The 22,603-nt window shown below is 38.7% G+C and overlaps 1 protein-coding gene across 8 annotated transcripts in view; it reads right to left on the bottom strand.

Annotated features, from left to right (window-relative positions):
* MYO6 (myosin VI) overlaps window positions 1-22,603 on the bottom strand; it is a 145,696-nt gene that overhangs the window by 54,150 nt on the left and 68,943 nt on the right. For all 8 annotated transcript variants that reach the window (XM_043510540.1, XM_043510542.1, XM_043510543.1 and 5 more), the window contains exons 12-16: window positions 22,042-22,186; window positions 18,678-18,835; window positions 16,643-16,734; window positions 9,441-9,513; window positions 845-972 (exon numbers count right to left, since the gene is read on the bottom strand). In XM_043510540.1, coding sequence (XP_043366475.1) covers window positions 845-972; window positions 9,441-9,513; window positions 16,643-16,734; window positions 18,678-18,835; window positions 22,042-22,186 — 596 coding nt within the window. The remainder of the gene's footprint in view (window positions 1-844; window positions 973-9,440; window positions 9,514-16,642; window positions 16,735-18,677; window positions 18,836-22,041; window positions 22,187-22,603) is intronic.

The following is a 22,603-nucleotide window of genomic DNA, read 5'->3' as shown; positions in this document are numbered from 1 at the left end:
CGCTTAAAAAACAAACAAACCTTTCCCGAAAGGTTCCACCGTTTCATCTTTAAAGTACTAATTGGGAAACTGAGAAAATTGGACTAAACAGATATTTACCAAAACTCAAAGCTAAAAATCTTGGAGGAATCTTGGAGAGAGAAGGGGGAAAGGGCTATTTGATGGTATCAACTCTGCCTTTTTAAAAGCATCAAAATGAAAATCCTTTTTATTTCCTTTTCATAGCTAGAAATTATTAGACATGCATGGGAGATTGTGATATCCACTAGAGTTAAAATTATGCACAAGTTTGATGGAAGTTAAACCTTTCAATAAAACCTAAACTGAGTTTACAGTTTGTAAAAATGTCTGAATGTCATATGATTGGGATTGCATAAAGAAACGTTTTCAGAGCATTAGTTAAGACACTTTGTTCGTTTTTTAAGGGAGAGATGAATACGTAACACTTTCTAAAATGCAAGTGTTTCTACTTTTCAGTAAATCATTCTATAAAACCTAAACACTGGTTTCAACACTTTCCTCACAGGTTTTTAAAATATCTTTAAAAATATACAATAGACAGAGAGGACTTTGCACCAGAATGATCTTGGCCTCGGCCATTGTTCTGGTCAAGAAAGCTCCATGGGTCCATTGAGAAAGAGTCTAGGGCTGCCTAATGTTGCCATCCTTCAGACCCAAACTGATTTTCCAAATGGGAGTGCAACATGCTGCCACCAGACTGCATGAACATCACTGGAGTTTTCCACTTGTTTTTTTATTCACAGTGATTTCTAACTTGTTATATTGGCATCCACTCTGGGAATTTATTTTTATAAAATAATGAAGAGGTCATAAGTAAACCTACAGATAATCTGAAATGTTCCTTGTGTTTCTGATGCACCATAGAAGTAAAATGCTGGTCACTTGGTTGCGGAAGACGATTTTCTTCATCCAAAATATCCAGCACACCTACTAATTTTGCTTCAATCAGATCTATTTGTAAAACAGAAATCAAGGTCTGTGAAAATGCTATATATAATTACTTATCAGAATAAGAATGTTACTTCAAAAATATTACCGACATGGTACTGTATAATTATTACAACCATCTTAGTTTAGGTTAAGGAAAAATCTGATCACTACAAACAAGTTTGGCACATATAGCTATTGATTTAAGCAGTATTCTGTAGTTCACTGTCAAGTTCCAGTTATGAAACTAGGATATGATGGAAGAGTAGAAGTACACCGATGTACTATGTGTTTTAGGCCTATATACCGTTTTGCTTTTAAAAGTCTCTCATACAGGTTTCTCACTGTGCTGAATCAACAGTATGAGGAAGGATCACAAATCCACGATAGCAACAACAAGAGAGGATGACCAAAAGCTTAAAAAAGCTGAAAAGACTTCAGCATGCTCACAGCAGCATTGGGCATGATTGCTTTTTAAAACCATGCTGCTTTGACTGTTTATATAAATCCACAGACTTAATACATGTGAATTCTGTTTTTTGAAGATAATAGTAATAAATATACCCATGCTCTTAGGTTTCATAGATTCATAGACTTTAAGGTCAGAAAGGACCATCATGATCATCTAGTCTGACCTCCTGCACAATGCAGACCACAGAATCTCACCCATCCACTGCTGTAATAAACCCCTAATCTATGTCTGAGCTACTGAAGTCCTCAAATCATGATTTAAAGACTTCAAGGTGCAGAGAATCCTCCAGCAAGTGACCTGTGCCCCATGCTGCAAAGGAAGGTGAAAACCCCCCAGGGCCTCTGCCAATCTGTCCCGGAGGAAAATTCCTTCCCGATCCCAAATATGGCAACCAGCTAAACCCTGGGCATGTGGGCAAGATTCACCAGCCAGACACCCAGGAAAGAATTCTCTGTAGTAACTCAGATCCCACCCCATCTAACATCCCATCACAGGCCACTGGGCATATTTACCACAAATAGTCAAAGATGAATTAATTGCCAAAATTAGGCTATCCCATCATACCATCCCCTCCATAAACTTATCAAGCTTAGTCTTGAAGTCAGGCATGTCTTTTGCCCCCACTGCTCGCCTTGGAAGGTTGTTCCAGAACTTCACTCCTCTGGTGGTTAAAAACCTTCATCTAATTTCAAGTCTAAACTTTCTGATGGCCAGTTTATATCCATTCGTTCTTGCATCCACATTGGTGCTGAGCTTAAATAATTCCTCTCCCTCCGTAGTATTTATCCCTCTGATATATTTATAGAGAGCAATCATATCTCCCCTCAGCCTTCTTTTGGTTAGGCTAAACAAGCCAAGCTCTTTGAGTCTCTTTTCATAAGACATATTTTCCATTCCTCGGAACATCCTAGTAGCCCTTCTCTGTACCTGTTCCAGTTTGAATTCATCCTTCTTAAACACGGGAGACCAGAACTGCATACAATATTCCAGATGAGGTCTCACCAGTGCCTTGTATAATGGTACTAACACCTCCTTATCTCTACTGGAAATACCTTGCCTGATGCATCCCAAGACGGCATTAGCTTTTTTCACAGCCATATCACATTGGCGACTCATAGTCATCCTGTGATCAACCAACACTCTGAGGTCCTTCTCCTCCTCTGTTACTTCCAATTGATGAGTCCTCAGCTTATAACAAAAATTCCTGTTATTAATCCCTAAATGCATGACCTTGCACTTTTCACTATTAAAGTTCATCCTATTACTATTACTCCAGTTTACAAGGTCATCCAGATCTTCCTGCATGATATCCCAGTCCTTCTCTGTATTGGCAATACCTCCCAGCTTTGTGTCATCCGCAAACTTTATTAGTGTACACCCACTTTTTGTGCCAAGGTCAGAAACAAAAAGATTAAATAAGATTGACCCCAAAACTGATCCATGAGGAACTACACTAGTAACTTCCTTCCAGCCTGACAATTCACCTTTCAGTATGACCTGTTGTAGTCTCCCCTTTAACCAGTTCCTTATCCACCTTTCAGTTTTCATATTGATGCCCATCTTTTCCAATTTAACTAATAATTCCCCATGTGGAACCATACCAAATGCTTTACTGAAATCAAGGTAAATTAGATCCACTGTGTTTCCTTTGTCCAAAAAATCTGTTACCTTCTCAAAGGAGGAGATCAGGTTGGTTTGGCATGATCTACTTTTTGTAAAACCATGTTGTATTTTGTCCCAATTACCGTTGACCTCAATATCCTTAACTACTTTCTCCTTCAAAATTTTTTCCAAGACCTTGAATACTACAGATGTCAAACTAACAGGCCTATAAATACCCGGATTACGTTTTTTCCCTTTCTTAAAAATAGGAACTGTGTTAACAATTCTCCAGTCACACAGTACAACCCCTGAGTTTACAGATTCATTAAAAATTCTTGCTAATGGGCTTGCAATTTCATGTGCCGTTCCTTTAATATTCTTGAATGAAGATTATCTGGGCCCCCTGATTTAGTCCCATTCGAGTTTCACTTCTACCTTGGATGTGGTAATATCCACCTCCATATCCTCATTCCCATCATTTACTTTGGAAGGAAAGACATGCCCAAACAAAGGAAATTGCCTTCATATTACCAGAAAAAGCTTACAGTTCTTTGAAAAGCTATGCATGTGTCATCTCACTTAATGAGCGTTAAATTACAAGGCATGTGACTATAATACAAAACTACACACCCACAACAGATGCAGAAGAAAGCATCAGAAGCCAATTTTACAATGAACATCAAGAGGAGATTCCTGGAACCCTCTCTAGAAGTTTTTTGTTCACAATCATAGAATCATAAAAACGTAGGGGGGAGACTTTACTGCCAAGATGGGGCATGATAATATGGACTGGGAGACCTGGGAAAAGAAGGCATAGAAATGAGTGAGGGGAGAGATTACTTTAGTTCTGTGCTATCAACAATCTATTTAAACAACACACAGCAGATCAGCACAGGTGAGTCAATAAAGAAATAAAGATTTCTAATGATGGTACTACAAAAAACCATGATCAACATCATCTTGTAAAACAACACTGGAAAACAAATGTACTAGACTACAAGGTCTACAGAAGCCTAAATACAAACTCAGACCATGGGGTAGCGATTGGTCTGAGTTTGTATTTAGGCTTTTGAAGTGTTAATTTGCAAAAGACAGCAAAGGGGTCTATCAAAGCTCTGAAAAATACAAACACTATAGTGACCTTTCAGAACACCATCAGTGGCCACTTTGCCCCTCTCTTAGACCTAGAGGACACAACAGTAGAACAATTCTGGGAGGAGGCAAAATACATCATTCCTGCCATGTGCAAGGAGGTTTTAGGGTTGAGATTGTATCCAAAAAAGGAAAGACTAGGTGAACACCAGAGACTGAAAACCTATCAAGAAGAAATAGAAAGTATAAAATCTGAAAGCTAAAGATTACCCTGAGTGGAAAAAAGAAATACAGACAGCTCAACAAGGAATTAAAAAGAACAGTTTAAAAAAAGGTATGAAAGACTGGCTTGAGAGAGAAGGCAAAGAGCTTGAACAATATTTACATAAAGTAATGCCAGAGGGCTTTTTCAGAAAGTCAGATTACTATCAAAGACGTTAACACCTGTAACAAGTCAGCTACACCATGCTCAGGGGAACTACATAGTAGATAAAGATCAGAAGCTTAAAAGATGGAAAAAATATTTTCATCAGCTATTGAACACGAATAGTCTTTGAAGCTAACAACGAAGGAATACACATATTGGAATCAGAAATTGAAACTGCAATCATGCCCCTGAAAAATCAACAAGACACCTGGTACAGATGGTATATTGCCTCAAGTGTTAAAATATGGTGGAATAAGCAAGGTCATGCTCCTTTACAAACTATTTAGGGACAAAGGGTGAAGTCCCTGAAAACTGGCAATACTAAATTATTGTATCGCTCTTTAAGAATGGTGACCTGGCAGATTATGACAACTACAAAGAAATAAGTCCTATAAGCATTCCTAGCAACATATTCCGTAGAGTGATTCTCGGCCAAATGAAAAGAAAAGCAGAGGAAATCCTTTCTGAGTCACTAGCTGGCTTTAGACCTGGATGTCCACCACAAATCAGTGATTTGTTTTGCATCAAATCTTGGAGGAGGGAGAAATCAACGAACTTATTTTGCACATTCATTGACTTTCAGAAAGCATTCAACTCTGTTAACAGACAGGCTCTGTGAAAAGTACTCAAGTGGTACAGTTTTAGCAGAAAATTGATTCAAATATCGCAGTGTCCGTACAGCCTAATTTAGCATGCAGTAAGAGTCAGTGGTGAGATGACAGAACGGTTTGAAGTGAAAAGTAGAGTCAAACAGAGATGCGTACTCAGTCCAACATTCTCTTAGTAACATTGGCGGAGGCTGCAGAATACTGGGGCCAGATCATCAATCACTTGACTTTGCAAATAATATTGTAATGATACTCCATGCGGAGGAATGAAACCAAAAAGCAGCAACTAACTTGTACACAACATCCAGAGAATGGGGATTAAAAACAAATTAACAAAAGACCAAACTAATGGCAACATCAAAAATCAAGCAACAGGCTAAGCTAGTTATCAATGGTGTAGTAACCAAACAAGTAGATGGTTTATGCTATTTGGGTTCCATCAAAACATATGACAAATAATGTGAAGAGGACACAGACAGGCAGACAGCTACTGAGAACAGAATATTCACATGCCTGAATAAAAATGTTTGGATGGTTAAATCAACATCTGTGACAGCTAAAACTAGATTTATATAAAACACTAGTTGTACCCACATTACTTTATAGTGCTGAAACATGGGTACTGACAAAGAGCCTGGAGCAAAAGCCACGAACATTTGAAATGCGGTTCCTGTGCTGTAGGCCATCGGTGCTGGAACTAAGGTGCTGGGGGTGTGACGTCGTTTCCATCATTTATAGTTTGGTTCAATGGCTCTCAGCACCCCCATTATACAAATTGTTCCAGCCCCTTTGGCTGTAGGTGTGACAATACTAGATAAATTAAGAAATGGCAGCATCCACAGAAAAGTGAAAAAGTGCAGTGGGTAACTACAATTGTCAAAAGGTGCTAACTACAATGGTTTGACCATGTTGCTAAAATGACCCCATACCGACTGCCTGCAATTGTTCTCTGTGGAAGAGTGCATGGTGTGTGTGTGTGAGAGAGAGAGAGAGAGAGGTGCCACGGTCAGCCAGAAGACAGTTGTATAACACAGTATATAAAACCATCCAGGGAACACCTTAACAACAGGCTCAAATGGTAGCTCAAAAACAGATTTAAGTGAAATCTGCTTCCAACTTTGGCTTTGGAAAAAGGAAAAGATGATGATGATTTGAAAAGTAACTGTCTAAGCGAACATAATCTACCTTTATTCTGTACCTTATTCAAATACTACTTACAGATGTTCACTGCAATTACTGCCCTGCCTTAATTCTATTATAGGAAACCATACTAAATTCAGAGATTTAGGCAGAAGAATCCTTTATTCCCAAGATCTGGTGTCTGGCAGTAGCATCTTCACTGAGGCAGAGAACAGTGTGTTTTGATTCCCCGCCCCCCAGAATACAGACACATCAAATCAACTCTATATTTAAGGAGTCTACTGATTATAAATTATCAGATGTCACTGGAAGTTGGAACATTTTGGAAGATGCAATATAAAGCAATACTCTAATAAAACACACATCTAAGTCTCAGATGGCTCCTTTTTTAACAGCGAGCAAAGCCCCAAATGAAAATGTATTTATACAGAAACCAGTGTTGCTGTCTTTTCTCATCTATTTAACTAAGATAACAAAGCCCTTTTCTGCTTCTGGGGCACATTTGAAAAAGAATAAATATGCATTTGAAATCATTTAAAATGATTTTTTTTTGTAAGAATTGGAACTTCCTTAAGCCATGACAACATTAATGGAAATGTACCCATATCAGACTACCAGATGGGGCTGGTTTGTGTTCATACAACAAGATGGCATTTTTCTTGCTGCTACCCTTCAGGTTTTCTTCCCTGGATCATCTCCTACTGTTCTGTCAGCAGCCAGCTGTCATCTTTGCCTGACATGGCTACAAGTGGCCAATGCAGAGCCAGCGATGCATGTTCATGTCTGCCTAGGAGGAAAGATGTCTGAACACATCTATAGATGCTCAGAAGGAACCACCAGTCTTGACTTTGCAACTGATGCCAGATGGGGTATCCTGCCATCATAGATACTAAGGTCAGAAGGGACCATTCTGATCATCTAGTTCGACCTCCTGCACAGCGCAGGCCACAGAATCTCACCCACCCACTCCTACAAAAAACCTCACCTATGTCTGAGCTATTGAAGTCCTCAAATCGTGGTTTAAAGACTTCAAGGAGCAGAGAAGCCTCCCTCAAGTGACCCGTGCCCCATGCTACAGAGGAAGGCGAAAAACCTCCAGGGCCTCTCCAATCTGCCCTGGAGGAAAATTCCTTTCCGATCCCAAATATGGTGATCAGCTAAACCCTGAGCATATGGGCAAGATTCACCAGCCAGATACCCAGGAAAGAATTTTCTGTAGTATCTCAGATCCCATCCATCTAATATCCCATCTCAGGGGATTAGGCCTATTTACCCTGAATATTTAAAAATCAATTACTTACCAAAATCCCATTATCCCATCATACCATCTCCTCCATAAACTTATTGAATAGAATCTTAAAGCCAGATAGATCTTTTGCCCCCACCGCTTCCCCTGGAAGGCTATTCCAAAACTTCACTCCTCTGATAGTTAGAAACCTTCGTCTAATTTCAAGTCTAAACTTCCTGGTGGCCAGTTTATACCCATTTGTTCTTGTGTCCACATTGGTGCTGAGCTTAAATAATTCCTCTCCCTCAACACTGCTTCCCTAAAGGGAGATCCTGAAGCTACCACAGTCAATGCTGCACTGAATTGTATGTCAAAGTCAGTTTCTCTCTTCATTATACTGGGTAACCCCAATTATGTTAACAGAAATTGGGAGCAGATAGACATTTTAACCCTCTCACATACTGAAAACAATAGCAATACCTGACTTTTTATTTTGTTTTTAATTCACCCTGTTCAAGGGGAAAAAAATCTGACAAAAAATTTAAAGGAAGGAACCCTTTATCTCCAAATATACAAACATCTCTGCTTTGGTTCACAGATCTTTTAATCTCCTATGCAACAAAAATATTGTTCTGTATGCCTCACATTATCTGTTTTGATTAATTTACCTGGAAAATTCCACATGTTCACCACTCTCAGCTTATAAGATCTTCAGGGCAAGTACTATGTCTGAGCATTTATTTATCTGCACCTATCACAATGAGACTCCATTACTGATTGGGGTTTTGTGTGTTACTATTATATAAATAGGTGTAGCAACATGGCGACTCACCAGTGCGGTGCCTCCCGCTGGTCATCCTCAGACCTCCGGAGCGCCCTCTGCCGGCTGGTGTCCCCCTTGCTTCAGGCCCCCGTGTCTCTCCCGGACCCCAGTGCCCCTCTACATCAGGGTTCTTCCCCCAGTAGTAGTCCCGCAGTCTGGGTCTCCCCTCCCCAGGGAATCCCCACCCTCAATCCCCACCTTGCCTCAGCGGCTACTGCCAGTTCTCATCTAGCCTCCACACACTGAGGCAGCCTGCAGTCTGTACCATTCATCGGCAAGAAGGATTTGAACCTGCTGCCTTTGCCTAACCTTGGGCTGCCCCTCTGCAACCCCAGTACCTGCTTTAGGCCTTCAGCAAGGCCTGCAGGCTAGGTTTTCCAGCCTGGAGCTCCCCAGCTCCTCTGGCCTTTCCCCAGCCCTGCTTCACTCTAGGTACCCCAGTGAGCTCCCAAGCAGCCAGGCCCATCTCTCTCCACAGCTAGAGAGAGAGACTCTGCCTGAGCTCCTGGCTCACAGCCTTATATAAGGCCAGCTGTGGCCTGATTGTGGCATGGTCCCAGCTGAGGCTGCCCTCCCAGTCAGCCTAGCCTCTTAGCTCCCACAGGGCAGCCCTTTCCCAGGGCTGATTTAACCCCTTCAGGGCCAGAGCGGGTGACCACCCCGCTACAATAGGGCAGAAGAATCTTCCCTGAATTAATTTCTGACAGAACTATTGGTCTATTCTCTGTAAAAACAAACTTGCAGAGACTCTGATGAAGTCTCCCCCTTTGACCCTGAGCAGGAACAACTCAGTGGGCAGGAGTAGGCAGTATTTAGAGAGGTGCAGAGTCATCTGCAACAATGGCCACAAGAAAATAAAATAAATATGCCCCAATCTTGCAACAATCTTGCATCAGTGAAGAGACCTCTGCATCCACACAAACACAGTTGCAGCATCAGGGACTAAAACCTCACAGCAGGATCCACAATGCTGGGATGGTCACTGATACGACAAAATTACTACACTACTAAACATATTTTGGTCTATTCTATTGAAAGCCACTATGCTCCAGGACCTTAACACTTTAATGTAACACTATACGTGTTTTTCAAGTATATACCTATACAATCCTGATTGTCTACATAGTGCACTTCATTGACTCCCAGACCTTCTTTCTGGTAAAGTTCTTGTTCCTAAAATAGAAAAAATAAAAATATTTCAGAGAAAATACCATTTACCACAGTTTTTCCCATGCACCAAAAGAGACAATTTTAACTTCTATAATGACAATGAATAAACAACCTGGAGATTTTAAAGTGCTTGGATACAACTTAATATAGGTTCCAATTCCATTTCCTTAACACTAACAATACAATATACATTTTAGATAAATGAGGATAAAGTACTTCAGTAAGATGTCAATATTTGGCTTGAGTTTATTACTTTCAAATGTTAGAATCATTTGGAGTTCAGCACTTTGTGAAAAATAATTAATAGGAAAAACTGATCTTTAAATTTAATTTATTTCTAGTTTCTTAGCAGGGTTACTTGATTACTTTCAAACATATATGCAAGAATTTTTTAAAAGTCTAAACAAAATATTCTTGATTAAAAATAATGACTTCCTAAAATGAATACAAAAATATTCTAAAAAGCTCTGAATCCCAGTTTAGAATGTCACAATAAACCTGATGAGAAAATTATGATCTTTTCTCCTTCATACCATCAACATAGGATATTTTATTTTACAGTATGTTTTAAGTGCTAATTTGAGCATTCTGATGATCATAAAAGTTTCTCCTGTGCTGTGATTCTTAATGACATGTGAAATGGTTCTAAGAACCAAGTAAACTAGCACCACACAAAACATTTTTAAAATTCTTAAAGTTTCAGAAATATATTTCAGTAAACAACATTAAGATATAAAATGTGTTTTTCTTGTCCAGTAAGCTACTTCTCAGATACAAATCCCCTTTGTGCCTTCAGCAACTCAAAGTCTGGTAGTAGATGTCTCATGGAGATTATAAAATGAAGAGGTTTTGTTTTGTTTTTTAAAAAAGGTAACATTTAAAACATTTTTAAATGAACTTTATAAGCTTTTGGAGGGTTGGGTTTTTTTTTTTTGTTTTTTTTTTTTTTTTGCAGTTTCTAAGTTCTAAAATAGATTAAGACTCAATCATTCTTCCTCCTCTCCACCTTCCTCCCTACCTGCCCCCTCCCCTTTTAAAAAAATATACTTTTTTCCAAACTCAATTTGATTTTTTAATGCTACCCAGACATAACTGCAGGACAGGGTGGTGACACACTGGAATGGATTACATAGGGAGGTGGTGGAATCTCCATCCTTAGAGGTTTTTAAGGCCTGGCTTGACAAAGCCCTGGCTCGGATGATTTAGTTGGGGTTGGTCCTGCTTTGAGCAGGGGGTTGGACCTCCTGAGGTCTCTTCCAACCCTAATATCCTATGACACCTTGGACAATAAACTGCTTAGTTGAATTTTCAAATAGAAAAATTAAATTGGGAGCATTAAACAGTTCCCAAATGTGCTTATATTACACAGCAACCAGAAGGCCCACACAGGATTGTGGATCTATTCTTTTTCCATGAAAAATGGACATCAAGGTAGAAGGCATAGAAATTATTACATAAGAAGTTAACCAATAAGTTGTGGCCCTGGATGTCCCTCAATGCCAAATGGTAGAGGGCCTACCATAATGTAACTCATATCAGGCCTGGCACACTCAGTACCCACAACACACAGTTGTCATAAGAGGCATATAAAAAGATATCATGTAAAGTGGTATATGGAAACATACTACTGACACACTGTTCCCAAAAAGCGTTGTTTACAGGCTGTGTAAAAAGAGTTACGTGTGTGTGTGTGTGCTGGAAATATATGTTCTTCAAGTGCGTTTGGAAGGCAGTGCATACATCAAGCCTAACAAAGGAATGTGGATTGGCATGTCTGGCTGGCTTGATTACAGGCACAGTACAAGGAAAGAATATTTACATATAAGGTAAACAATGCCATCAAGCTAACGAGTGGCAAAGGAGACAACTTATTAAGCACATGGGAGGGGGGAGGAGGGGGGGGATCTGCATCCCAGGAAGCTTTCTGGCTCTTGAGGCAGAGACAATGGATTTTTGGTAATAGAAGATGCAGAAAGACATTTTAGTTATCCATCATTTAGGGAACATGGGGAACAGCAATCTCTGAGCCTGTGAAAGTTGAATCCCTTGTCAGGAGGACCAGAGATACTGGTAACTTGATGTAAGAGAGGAAACTATGTTGTAACAGTTTGTAACTTGCTAAAATTAAGTTTTAGACATTAAAAAGCGGGTTTTGTTTGCAACCACAGCTGTCTCTTATTCCCTTGCTTATTATCATTTAAATCTCTGTTCTTTGTAAATAAACATATTCTTAGTTTTACTATAAACCATCTCAGTGCTGTTATATTGAAGTAAAATTTGAGTCTTCAGCTAAGCTAACAGGCTGATGTGTTCTGTGTCTCTTTGGAAGCACTGAATTTAATACTTTCTGTGGGTGTCCAGTGAATACGCAGGGAGACATCTCCAGGGAACTCAGGCACTGGGGTTAACTGCTTGTTACCTACAAGACATAGTTTAAATTGGTAGGTTCTCGAGGAGTTTGCTGGCAAGGCAGACAGGTTGGAATGACAGGGAGCTGACACACAGTTTAGCAGCAGAAAGGTTCTCACTTGCTGACGCAGAGGGGCAAGACAGTGGCTTACAATTCTGGGAGTCCTGATCAGAACATCACAATAGCGTGGTCTGGACAGGATTTACACACTGCCAACTGGTTGACTGAAGTCACATTTCAAGCACTGATAAAGTAGATTTTACATGAGAAGGCTGGGAACAGTCAAAGCAGTTACAGTTTGTTTTCTTCTGTTTATTTCAGGCAACAAAAGAAAGTATAGAAATGAGCAACAGCGAAACGTCTATGAAATTAGAAATAGCCAGATTGAAGGCTGAACAGAAAGATAAAGAATGAGCAGCTGTGACAGGAGCGCGTGAATACCAGAAGTGGGAAGCTGAAATGAGTGTCAGTGGGAGGTAGAAAGACAACAGCAAGGAGAAGCACACCAGCAAACCCTGGAAGAGGAGACAGCTGCCCATTAGAGAAACATGGAACTGAAAAAAGGGACAGCCCGAAAAAAGGGAAGGAAAGAGTGTAACCTGAGCTGGTAGGAAAAGCATAGACAGATCCCACAGGTCCCAAGTGTTTCCTCTCCACAAAGAACACCCAGCTGAGATAAATTATCCCTGGAGAACAAAGGATCAGACTGTATTTAAGAATACTTCTGTACTTTTGAAAGACTGTGCAAATTACATAAAATTTCAAAAGCGCAGGAAGTGCCCATAGTGATTGCAAAGCTCTTGGGTGAAGCATTAAATGTGTTTAATGAAGTGGAAACTGAACAGGATCTGAAGTATGATGAATTTTAAAAGACTGTGTTGCAAAGGTTTCAAATTACCCCTGACGTGTACAGGGTGAGATTTAGAAACCTCTGAAAAGGTGATGAGTCACAGAGAATGTGTATGTGAAATGTGTGATTTGATGAGCAAACGGGGAAGAGGCTGATTATGACAAGTTATTTGATCCCTGTGCATACAGGCATTTACTGAGCTTTTGCTCCGAGATCAGAGAAACCATTTGAGATAAAACTTTAGGTTCTGTACAGGAAGCAGCTGTACAGGATCTGGCTGTTTCCTATGAACAAGACAGAGCATCCAGTGGGTCCAAGCCACAAAAAGAAGGGCAAAAAGCCTAGTGTAAAGGGGAGACTCCTTTTTACCCTAGGAAAATGTAGGGTGCTTGGGAGCCCAGAAACTCCCCAGAGCCGACCCCCATCATAGTAATCACATTTACAGACCCTAGAGGATGGTCTAAGAAGATGTTACATATGAAACTCCACTGAACACCTGAGGAATATTTGCCCTAAATAAAGGGAATCTAAGCCCATATACCATCCAGCCCACTAGTGCACCAGGTTGGCATCTTTAGCAAAACAGAAGGTGGGGGCCATGTCATAAGAGAAGGGAGTGGACAAGTAGGAAAAGACAGTTGTGAACTACCTCAAAGCTTAGGAGTATGAATATATTTGCTTTAATTCTAAAGCCAATGTCCGCTCCTGAGAAATGAATTTTCCTATATCCACTGTACTAGCTCTGTAAATGTAAACGTGGAGAAGGAAATACTAGGATCTCTTTCATAGAATTAGAAGGATCATAACCCTTAAAAGATGCCAGACACTCTGAGAATAAACTATCCATCAAGAAAGTAGCTGGTGCCCAGATACAATTAGTTCCATAGAATGCCTATTGGCTTACCTATGGGTGTTTATATTTTTAATTCAAAATTTTCAGCCAGTATGTATGCAAATTAAAATTCAAAGGCAGTGGCTCCAGACATCTAAAACTCCACACATAGGCTCTAGAATTTGAGGCCCTCAGAAATTCCCACAAGTCCAGAGTAAACCTTTCAGAAAACTACAAAATTCACCTTGTTGAAGTCATCAATAAGAATAAATAGAATAAATTAAGTTAGAATTTGTATGCCAAGCTATTCCAAAAATATGAAATAGAAAAAAAGAGTTAAGGTACTTTTCAGGGGATATGAACTCATGTTTTCAAACTTCTGATCTTACAAATATCTTGCCCTATAACTCCTCAAACTTGTGGCAAAACACTATTCCTATATGTCACCAGTCCACAAGGACATTCAGCCAGATTGATTTACTTCTGACAAAATTAGAGGGAGGCATTCAGATAGGGCTTGTAAGAGAAACAATTAAACTTCAGATACATTTTGGAGAAATCATCCTCTCCACAATGTTATATTTCATTTAAATGTAGTAACTAACTCTAAAGCCATCTCACATTATAAATCACTTAATGAAACACAATCTAAAGAGTTCAAACCATTAAAATTATTTGATTATATACTCAAATGCCACTTTCATCTGCACAAAGCTTGCAAGCTCTGAGTATGCATCATTACTGTTTTTCAATGTATTGTAATTTTAATTAAATATTCTTCCAAGTACTCCCATGAATAGGCAGAGAACAGCTTTTTTTATTTACTAATTATTGGCCTGTCTTAGCAAATTTATGTCTGCAATAGACTGCTAGGCATATTGCTAAATATATAATCTTTCCTTTGGCCACGATAGGCTTTAACCCAGCAAAATGTGACAGGTGAAGAACTCAAATAGCATCCAAACTTTCAAGAAAAGCACTGTAAACAATAGTTTAACATTTAAAAAGTTAAAAGAATCTGCTTGGCTTTGGTATATCTTCAAGGTAACTGCAGTACAATAACTATTTGCTCAGAAAAATGCTACTCAGTATAATCTGACCTTTTACCTAGTTTTCTAGTATGCTTTATAAAGTAATAAAAATTAGTTATTTGTAATTGTTCTCTGAAAGTACCATCTCACAGAGATGACAAAGGCTTATCTCACCTTCAAAAGTAAAGCTTGTATGTCCCTTCTAACGTCAATCCCCTAGAAAAAAAGGGCTACCACCAGATTGAACCCAAAAGAGTTTTAGTTACTGTTAGCTTCAAAAAAAAATTTTAAAGTGCTTACTGCTGTAAATAATTTAGTGAGTCTTATAAAGGAAGTAAATTAAATTTAAATACAGCTAGTAAGATTGATGAGAATATTAGCTCCAAGTCCTGCTATCTCCATACAATCTCATACTATCAGGACAACATCTATCCAACAGAGAATCCAAGAACTCCAAAAGCTCAGGATGTTTGTAGGTGATTAAATGCCATCATAGTGACCACAAGACTTTTTAAAAGTTTTTGGCCTTGGAATTTGAAGTATTTTCTTAACGTTCCTGCCATGCTGAGGAAAAAGGGTACTCTGACAAGAAAAATCCTCTCTCTCACAAGTCTGATGAAAACCTGATTTTCCAACAATTTAGTCACCAATTCAGTTTTTCTGAAAACAGCTCTATCTGGGAGTTCATCCAGAAGTTCTTAAACCATGATTACAAAGTCACTTTTCTAATTATATGGTGGAGTTTGATATTCTCTTTCAGTGACTTACGTAGCAAATGTTCTCAGATCACAAGTCAACACAGTCCTAAAATTAAAGTTAATTAGTTCCTGGGGATGAAACTGTGCCAAAACAGCCAGCTACTTTCTTGCCCTGAGCTTCTAAAAAGCCTGGCTCACTTCACCCAGTGTTCAGAGGAGCCTCTTCAATCTGCCCAATGCATTACTCTTGTTCTTTAGGAATACTATAAACTGCTTTGACCTCTCATGCTCTTATCCCTTTCCTACCTAGCTCTTCAATATTACAGGCAGACACAAGATAAGAAGCTGTTTCTGAGTCTTGCTCTTCTCAGGTTGCCTCAGCCAAAGTACCAATGGTCCTTTTCAGAGTTTAACCAGTAGTTTATCCAATCATACTGGTTTTCAACAAAGTCTTTTCAATATGCAGCAGAAGTCCAAGCTGAACACAAAAGTATTATTTTAGTTTTTATTCACTACTTTTAAGTCCTAGATCAGTTTCAAACATACTGATTTCATGAGCACTACTTGTTGAGAATGGGTCACATTTGATAGTACAATTTGAGGAGAAAGTATTTCTTAATTAAGCAGGGCAGTTGGAGTAGTGCCAAAAAACCTGTGCAGGCGTAAGGGCCTCTGAACTCTCTCTCTCCTTTTGCACGGGGAAGACAAGGAAAGCCACAAAAATGGTGCAGTTTAGATTTCACCTTTCAGATCCCTCCATAGAAATCTTCTCTGCCACAAAGCCTACACTAAACAATAGTTAGGCATTTCATGTGCTGTGACCGGTTTATCAAACTGACCGATATGTCATTGTTTCCTGTGTTTCCCACCCAACCCACATCTGTTGCCTATAATCTCATACTCAGATTGTAAACTCTTCAGGACCATCTCTCCATTATACGTTTATTCTGCCTCTGGCCTCTAGATGCTAACACACTACAATTAATAATAACAATTGCTTAGTACAGGAAAACGTGAGGTGCATTGCTCTTAATGCATGTTCCCAAAGATGAACAAAGCACCAACCAACTCAGACTGAGAAAGATTTTGACATATTCAACAAATGAAAAATGCTTCAACCAAGAGCAAACTACACTTCTCAAATATACACCTGACTCGACACTATAACAGACACACAAGGCTCTTTAATTGTAATTAAAAGGGAAATGAACAAAATTTATGGAAAGCATTGCTATTTCACATACCCTTATCTTACTTTTCTTTTCCGAAAAGTCAGTGGGTTACTCAGACATGAAGGGGGATATAAATTACCTCTTTCAGAATCCTTTCATTGAAGAATTGCTGCAGCTTTTCATTACAGTAGTTTATACAAAACTGTTCAAAACTGTTGTGTTCAAAATATTCTGAAAAACAAAATGTTAAACTGCTTTGAATTATGATAAGTTAGTATTCTGAGAATTTAGTTATATAATGTTTGGGCGGAAGGGGGGGGAGTTTAATAGAGTTAACATTTTCACATCAAATCTTTTGTTCAGATCCATGACAAGCATATTGAATGAAGTGGTTTTCCTGAGTCTCAAAATACCTGTAATAAGTTGGGTATAAACCAGAAATAAAAAGGATGTGAAAGTTCATGTTTCTGGAACCAGCAACTTGCAGACAGTTATATTTGATCTCACACTCTCCGGTACAAGTACTTACTATTATACACAGCAAGAATGCAGTGGAAGAAGGCCCTTATCTCCACACTACCACCCTGAAGCTACTTCACAGCACAGCCCTTACAAGAGCCATACCACCTGTGACTCCCCTGGCCATCACTGTGGTGGCTGATGTCCACACTGCTCTCCTTCTGTTGGTGGTGTGCATCCTCAACAGGAGTGAGTCCGCTGACTGAAGAGGGGAAGTGTGGGGGGCTGAGAGCTGGGGCTCATGGCTCCCCGTGTAGAGATCAGCTGCCCCCTAGGCTCTCAGCTCTCTGCTGGGAAGTGGGGAGGAGCAGCCGCACAGGCTTCTCACCTCGCTGGGCGGGGAGCCTCTAGGTAGCAGCTCATCTGGGAATGGGGAGCCGGAGGGCAGCTGAACTCTAGCTACCTGGCTTTCTTGTCAAGCATGGAGCTGTGAAATTGACAAGAAAACTGGTCAGCCAATGTAAGTAATGCAGTGTCTACACAGACACTGCATCGCCCTAAATACACCAACATGAGTGCTACACCTCTTGTGGAGGTGGAGTTATAATGTGGGTGTAGTAGGGCACTTACATCAGTGGGACAAGGCAGTAGTGTGTACACTGACATAATTAGGTTGACATAAGCTGCTTTATGATAAGCAAACTCTGTACTATAGACCAGGCCTCAGTCTCTTTTTTCATCTGCATATCAGTCAGCATACTCCACTTCCCCTAAGATTGTATGAGAAACTGTAAGCACATTCAGTGCTGCTCATGATCTCATTGGTTGTCCAGAACCAGAATAAGGAAGGCTTGGGCAGTTCAGTATAGCTTTATACTAACATCTCTAAAGGAGGAAGGCTTCCCTCAGTCAGTGCTGCTGTTAAAACCAGAGAGGGCCATGGAAAGGCTGGGAAGGATCCGATTTTTATCAGTAAATGCTGGTAAACGTTAATTAAATTGATGAAAAAATACTTCCGTAGATAACAATCAAAATTTACACATAGGAAAAAGAAAGAAAAATGCTACTTAAGAACATGATTTAAGGACATTTACTTTGTATATTTTGAAATGTGATGTTACCAATTTGCTTTAATAGTTATAAAAAACTTACTTTTTGACTCTCAACATCTACGGTCATTAAATAATTATTGTATGACTTCTCCCCTGTGAATCTTTACATCAATTACAATTAAAAATAATGCTTAAAAATAAACATCTATATTATCCACCGAAACTGTAAAAATCAAATTCTGCCAGACCTAGTCTGGGAATTTTCTTGGACTCAAACTGCACACGCTGGACAGAGCTACACACAGGAAAAAGTAGTGTCTGTGTAGACACCCCAGTGTTCTGAAGTCCAGTTTCAAACAAACAAACCTGTCCAGCTTCACATTCATGATTTAGATATTCTGTTAACATCTTGAGAAACTCCCGTATACCTTCATATCTCAGAATAATCTGAATAGTGTTCACTCTCTTTAATATACCATTATACCTACCCACAGTGTGTGTACACATACACAAATGATAAAGGACAAGAGAATCCAAGAACTTTCTTACCACAAAATCATGTATTAATCACTGCATCTCCGATAGCAGTAGAATAGGTAAACTATCTGGGAAACATGAAACTGGTTTAAAAAAAACAAAACAAAAACAAAAAAAAGCACTTACCAAAACCAGCTATATCTAGAACGCCAATGAAGAAAGAAGAGGTTTCAAATGGAAAACACTGGTTTACTCTGTTTACCACATGATCAAAAAGGTGACTATATACAGTTTTAGCCAACGCATCACGTGCATTATTTGCTTGTTCTACTTTCAAGGGTACCCTAGAAAACAAAACAAAACAAAAAACCAACAGAGACATCATTAAGTTTCAGAATCTTTTCACTGTTAAGCACTTGAGACTGCAAGGATGGAGGAAGAAGTCTTTGGTTAAGGCACTGGACTAGAACCCTGAAAACCTGGGTTCTAGTCCCAATTCAGATACAGCCTTCTTATGTGATTGTGGGTAATTTAATCACTATGAGCCTAACTACCCTAGCTGTAAAATATAGATACATCTTCCCAATCTCATAGGAGTGTTGTGAAGATAAACTCAGACACCATAGCGATAAGTGCCATAGAAAAGCCAATAAAATAAACAAACACTCTTCAATGTAACAAAATATTCATCAGCTGCCACCATGATGGTGTCATGATTTCAATTTTGCTTTGTGTTTATTTATTAATTACAGTTTACTATGCTTTTACAAAGACTAGGACATCAGTTTATCAGTAATGGGGGGGGTGCAAAACTGGACACAAATCGAAATATAAATGACATTTTATTTATATGCTAAAAAAGGAATAGGTGTATGCTTTTTTTAATCGTCTGGAAAAGGAGAACATGTCCTTTGGCTTTTCTTCTTTTAATGATCAGCCTTTACACTGCAATGTGCTTTTCCCAGCTTCACATTTTTTTTCTTGGTTTTCCTATTTAAAAGTTGTTCCTGACTTCAAATGTTAAGAAATATATGATCAAAAAAGGGTCCAAGCACATTGGGTAAATCTAAAGCCAGTTAGGTAAATCTATGTTTACATGTATTTTAAAATGTCTGTTTACCATATTGGCTTTATGAAGCAGCTATCTAATCTCCTGAAAATGTAAGTCTTTTCAAAGCCCTTTGAAAAATTTACATATGAAAACTTATACAAGAATGAAGTATTATATTATCTGGACATCACAAAAATATAGATAGACCTAGAGAAATCCATCAAATAGTCAGATATTCATATGTGCAATAAGTTATACATTTATTGCTAGAAACCAGTGTACAACTAGATGTGTGGGAAGATACATCTCAAACAAGGAAACGTTTAGCTTCAATAGAAGTCAAAATATGGAAAAATATTTTTAATATATTTTAATATGGTTAAAAAAGAAAAAAGAAAAAAAACACCACACACGCTCAGGCTCCAGTCCTGCTGCCACGGAATCAAACTGCAAAACTCCCACTACCTCTAGTGGTGCAGGATCAGGCCCTTATAAGACCAAAATTTTGCATGGAAATGTTAAGCCCCCACAAAACATGCTGTAAACCTCTCTTAAAAGAAAATTAGAATACAATATTGACAGAACTTTGCTGATAATGGAATTTAATTTTTCTTAGCAGAACAACTATATGTCTGTGTTAAAAAAAGATCAGGGATGAAGTGGGATGGACTGAATGGCTAAGGGCATTGGCAGTGGTGCTGGAACTACGGATGCTGGGGTTGCTGTTGCACCCCCTGGCTTGAAGTAGTAATAACAAACACCAAATGCATGGTTTCCATGGTCTCCATCAGCAGCACCCCCACTACAAAAATTGTTCCAGCACCCTTGGGCTTTGGTATTCAAATATGGAGCTTTTTAACAGACAAGAATCCACTTACCTCCAGCCCCCGCAGGCATCATAACGAAAACGTTTGCTGCTGACATCTATGTAAGAGGTCATGGTTTTCATAATTATGAAGCATTAACCACTACAGGGCTCTCTTTCAATTAGGGCTGAGAAGAACTGGCAGGTGAGAGTGAGAAAGCGTACACAGTGCAGCTGTCCATGTTATACTAGTTCTGTATACCCATAGCAGAGTTAGTCTCCTTTTACAGGTTTCAGAGTAGCAGCCGTGTTAGTCTGTATTCGCAAAAAGAAAAGGAGTACGGGTGGCACCTTAGAGACTAACAAATTTATTAGAGCATAAGCTTTCGTGAGCTACAGCTCACTTCACTTCAAAAACCCTGTTAATGGCTAAAGCACATTCCTTTCCATTTTAGTTTGTCCTCTTGTTCTATTTTTCTAACATTCCTAATGAAATAAAAGCTAACTGTGCAGTTTTCTTTTAAGTCTTTTTTGATGCATATAAACAGCAGCTATATGCAGAGTTCTGCGAATACCATTTGCTGCAGTAGTTAATTGCTTAAACAGCAGAAGCTCAAACTTTGTTGCCAAGAAACTGGGGAAAATCGTCCATTTTTCTGCAATCATAAAAATGGTATATTTAAAAATAAAAACAGTTTAAAATCTGGAGGACATTCCCAACAAGATTATAGCAATCATATATTAAAGTTTTAGGCCTAATATTAAATTAACAGTGCCAGGATCCCCTTAAATGAATATTTGTTAACACAAAAGATTAGATATTTTGAGAGGTTTAAGTATGGATTTAACAAGTTACTGCTCTACATTTACACTTAATCCTAACTTCATTGATTCAGAAGTTTAAACAAAATTCAAAACTTAGTCAATTTTTATTTTTTAAAAATAATGACTTAATCATAGTACTGTAGTGTAATCACATTATTCTTCAAAATGAAAGCAAATATAAGAACACAGAAAGGCAACAGGTACATTTTAGATCATTTAGTAAAATCAAACTACTGTAACAACCACCACAAACAACAGCACAACCACCATTACTTACAAGCTAATATTTTTCACTTCCATGTCCGTTTGCATCTTGAAAGGTGCTGCATACTTTTAATTACTACACTAAGTTTTCCCTTAACTTTTAAGTAATCATTGTTATGCTAAAATTGATTCAGTTTGTACTTAAAAGTGGTTAAGCATGGGCCTAAGAACATTTGCCCTTTCTCAAATGTATAAGCAAAGGGCTGAACTCTCTAAACAATTTACTTCAGTGATGCTACTTATATTGTATTAAATATATATATCACTCATAATTGCTATTTTTGTTACATGGATAGTATCCAATTCCTACAGTTGAAGGGGGGGGGGGGGGTGAGAATAAAAAACTGCTGTGGTGGTAAGTATTTTATTTACTGTTTCAAGCACTTTGGTATCAGGAAGTTGACTCTCTTATTAAAGCAATGAGAAAGACTGAGAAACCCTGCATCAAAGTCCATGTTTCAGAGACTGTTTACAGACAAGCAGATGTGTGTTGAACAATGCAGAACTGTTAATTAAAAAAAAAAATCTATAATCACTTTTACAATTTATTTTTAAATGGGCTACTTTTGCATTTACAGCTGAACAGAGGAGTGTTCTCAACTTACTTTATAACCGTTCCTTTGGTGCCCCCTGCTGTTGTAAGCATGACTCTGGTGGTTAAGCTGACACGCAGATCTTCCTGATCCAAACCTAGCAATTCTGCACAGCATTCTAAAGACTGACTAGATTTGTTCTTCAGAATACATCCACCTAGTGCACAGTTAAGAAAGATGTTACCACCGAAGCCAGCTGAGATGACAATCAGTGACTACTTATTAAAAAAAAAAAAATCAGAACTGTCGCCTAATCAATTTCCACCTTTACATTACTGATCATTTAGTGATTACATGCTATTTACTGAGATGTGCGACACAAGTTTGAGGAATATGAACAAGTCACATAGTATTATATTAGTATGACATTTTTGTATTCACAAATCTTCTTTTCACTATAATAGAAACAGCTCCAGTCTGCAGGGTAGAGCAGAACAGGACACTGCAACCTGAAGATCAGTTTTCCTAACCCACAGAATTCTCGACATCAAAGGATACATTTCTTGGTTCCAAAAAACTAAAGATATATAAAACTACCCAGCTCTTAAAGAAAGGATTCTTTCAGAGTATAAAA

Source organism: Dermochelys coriacea, chromosome 3 (assembly GCF_009764565.3).
Source record: "Dermochelys coriacea isolate rDerCor1 chromosome 3, rDerCor1.pri.v4, whole genome shotgun sequence".
Taxonomy (NCBI): Eukaryota; Metazoa; Chordata; order Testudines; family Dermochelyidae; genus Dermochelys; species Dermochelys coriacea.
Note: the sequence above shows the minus strand (reverse complement) of the source record. Positions and strands in the feature narration are given on the sequence as shown.